The sequence below is a fragment of the Borostomias antarcticus genome, assembly GCF_949987555.1.
Source record: "Borostomias antarcticus genome assembly, chromosome: 25".
In the NCBI taxonomy this organism is placed as follows: Eukaryota; Metazoa; Chordata; class Actinopteri; order Stomiiformes; family Stomiidae; genus Borostomias; species Borostomias antarcticus.
In genome coordinates, this window is record NC_140258.1 from 7181981 (window position 1) to 7184480 (window position 2500).

Consider the following 2500-nt stretch of genomic DNA (forward strand, 5'->3'; position numbering starts at 1 on the left):
TTGACACCAGCCTCTAGTTCAGCCTCATCACTTCACCACTCTGTTTGCCTGATGTTATAACTCTTGATTTCTCTTTTTCTGTTCTTTCTTTCTTTTCTTTCTTTCCTCCTCCGTTCTTTTCCTCCCTGTAGAAGGTAAGCCTCCTTCTCCTCCTCCCTCCCCCCCGCGGCTCTGCGGCATGTGTGTGTCCCGGTCAGAGAGGATGTGTGTGTGTGTGTCCCGGTCAGAGAGGATGTGTGTGTGTGTGTCCTGGTCAGAGAGGATGTGTGTGTGTGTGTCCCGGAGGGGGTGTTTGCTTCTTGTCTAGCTGCGTTGGCTTATGACACTGATAGTGCGTGAGTGGCTCCACTCGGCATCAAGTGTGTGCGTGTGTGTGTGTGTGTGTGTTTGAGTGAGTCTATAGATATGTGTTTATGTACAGATAGATGCATACAGTATCTGTTCATATCTATTTGAGCGTTTTGGCTTTACTATTACAACTGCAGTAATTCATTGGTAATTTGATGAATTGCTTTTTTGTTTACTTGCCTACAACAGTTAAGAGCCATTTAACTTACAGCCTCTCTTTCACTGTTTTAAAACCCATTAAAGGATGTTTAATTGAGTGGTTTGATGTTGTTGAGGGATCTCTCAGATGTAGCGCGTTCAGCCTCAGTCTGAGATCCAGTTAGGGGCTTTAGTGTCCAGTCAGACAGCAACACCCTGGCATAGACTGCCTAAGCGGAAGCAGGACCTTATTTCGGAAAAAAAATATCTACAGTTCGTCAACAGCGAGAGACAAATAATTTCTTGATCCTGTTTGAATTGTGCCACGATCATACGCATATGATGTGACAATTTGAAACATAGTTTGGCATGTCAGGAAAGTCACAGCTTGTCATAAAACTGTAGTTTAAAATTATTAAAAGAGGTGAAAACCACTATTAGTCTGGCCATGTTGAGAGCAGCAGCTATGCGAAAGGAGAGTTAATCAGCTCTGTAAGAGCTGGCTTGCGAGATCGGCTTTACAAGGTTTTGGTGAGTGTTAAACAAGTGTGCTAATATTAGCTAACTTGCGAGTTAACAGAGATGAGTGTGTGGTCATGGCACAATTCAAATGGGATCAAGAAATGATCTGTCTCTTGTCGTTGACTACCTTTGTTTTTTTTCTGTTTTTCTCTTCCTACTTCCACGTAGGCTCTCTTATACCTGGCTGGCATAGCTGGCATACCTGACCTACCTGGCAGAGACTGTTCCACTAGTCAGACCTGTACCCCCACATGACTGCCCTCACACAACCTGTCAACAGACAGCCACAGGCAGGACAGACCAAGACTGTGTGCGCGCTCGTGCGTGCGTGTGTGTGTGTGTGTGCGTCTGAAGTGTTTGAGTGGTCACGGGAGTGACTGTGCGAGTGTGTGAGAGACTCTGGCCCGGTGTATCCACTTTAGACTCATCCATAATGGATGAGAGCCGGCGGATACCACCCGCAGACGCATCCCATTATGAACGTCCATTATCGAACAGGTGGTTCTGAGAAGTCCATTATTCAATAAGGCTTTCCTCCCAGACCTCGGTAGGTTTCAGGCTGAGCGTGATCGATCCGCCGCGCTGTTCTAGATGTTCTGCCCGCTGTTCACCCCCCTCTCCCTCTCTGTCTCTCTCAAACCCCGTCCTAAACAAACCCTTCATTCTGAGACACAGCTGTCATCTACGCATGTAGTTGAGGTGATTCAACTGGCCAGAACATGTGTGTAATGCAGGACGGAGCGTCACAGCGGACGGTTGTGTGCGCTGCTGGCTCGTCTCCTGACCTGGCGTGAGTCTGTCGGCAGTAACGCTCTCTGTCTCTCAGGACATGGAGGCCATGAAGAGATCTCTGGCGCTGATTGAGTTCAAGATGGCGCTGGCTAAAGGCTGGCTCAGAGACCCGCATGGACAACCAGGTAAAACACGCATGCGCACGCGCACACACACACACACACACACGCACTACCACAGTGATCTTGTCATTCATGTGTGTGTGTGTGTGTGTGTGTGTGTGTGTGTGTGTGTATGTGTGTACTGTATGTGTGTGCGTGCGTGTGTGTATGTGCGCGCGTACGTGCGTATGTGTGTGTGTGCGTGCATGGGTGTGTGTGTGTGTGTATGTGCGTGTGTGTGTGTGTGCGTGTGTGTGTGTGTGTGTAGGGGACCCCGGGGAGGGAGCGGTGCGTATGATCCTGGACGAGGCTGGGAAGGTGGGAGAGCTGTGCGCTGGGAGAGAACGGAGAGACGTCCTGGGAACCACCAAGACGCTGGGACAGATGACCGACCAGGTGTCAGAGCTACGCGCCAGGTAGTGTGTGTGTGTGAGTGCGTGTGTGTGTGCGTGTGTGTCAGAGAGAGAGAAAGAAAGAAAGTGAGAATCAGAAAGAGAGATGGAGAGATTATTTCAGCTGTGCTCTGTTGAGGGTGTTAGGTGTAATGTTGTGTGTGTGTGTGTGTGTGTGTGTGTGTGTGTGTGTGTGTGTGTGTGTGT

At 49.1% G+C, this 2500-nt stretch overlaps 1 protein-coding gene across 2 annotated transcripts in view; it reads left to right on the forward strand.

Annotated features, from left to right (window-relative positions):
- LOC311326024 (vinculin-like) overlaps nucleotides 1-2500 on the forward strand; it is a gene marked incomplete at both ends in the record, with an annotated part of 26553 nt that overhangs the window by 13048 nt on the left and 11005 nt on the right. For both annotated transcript variants that reach the window (XM_084458858.1, XM_084458859.1), the window contains 2 exons: nucleotides 1835-1925; nucleotides 2170-2317. In XM_084458858.1, the coding sequence (XP_084314984.1) occupies nucleotides 1835-1925; nucleotides 2170-2317 (239 nt within the window). The remainder of the gene's footprint in view (nucleotides 1-1834; nucleotides 1926-2169; nucleotides 2318-2500) is intronic.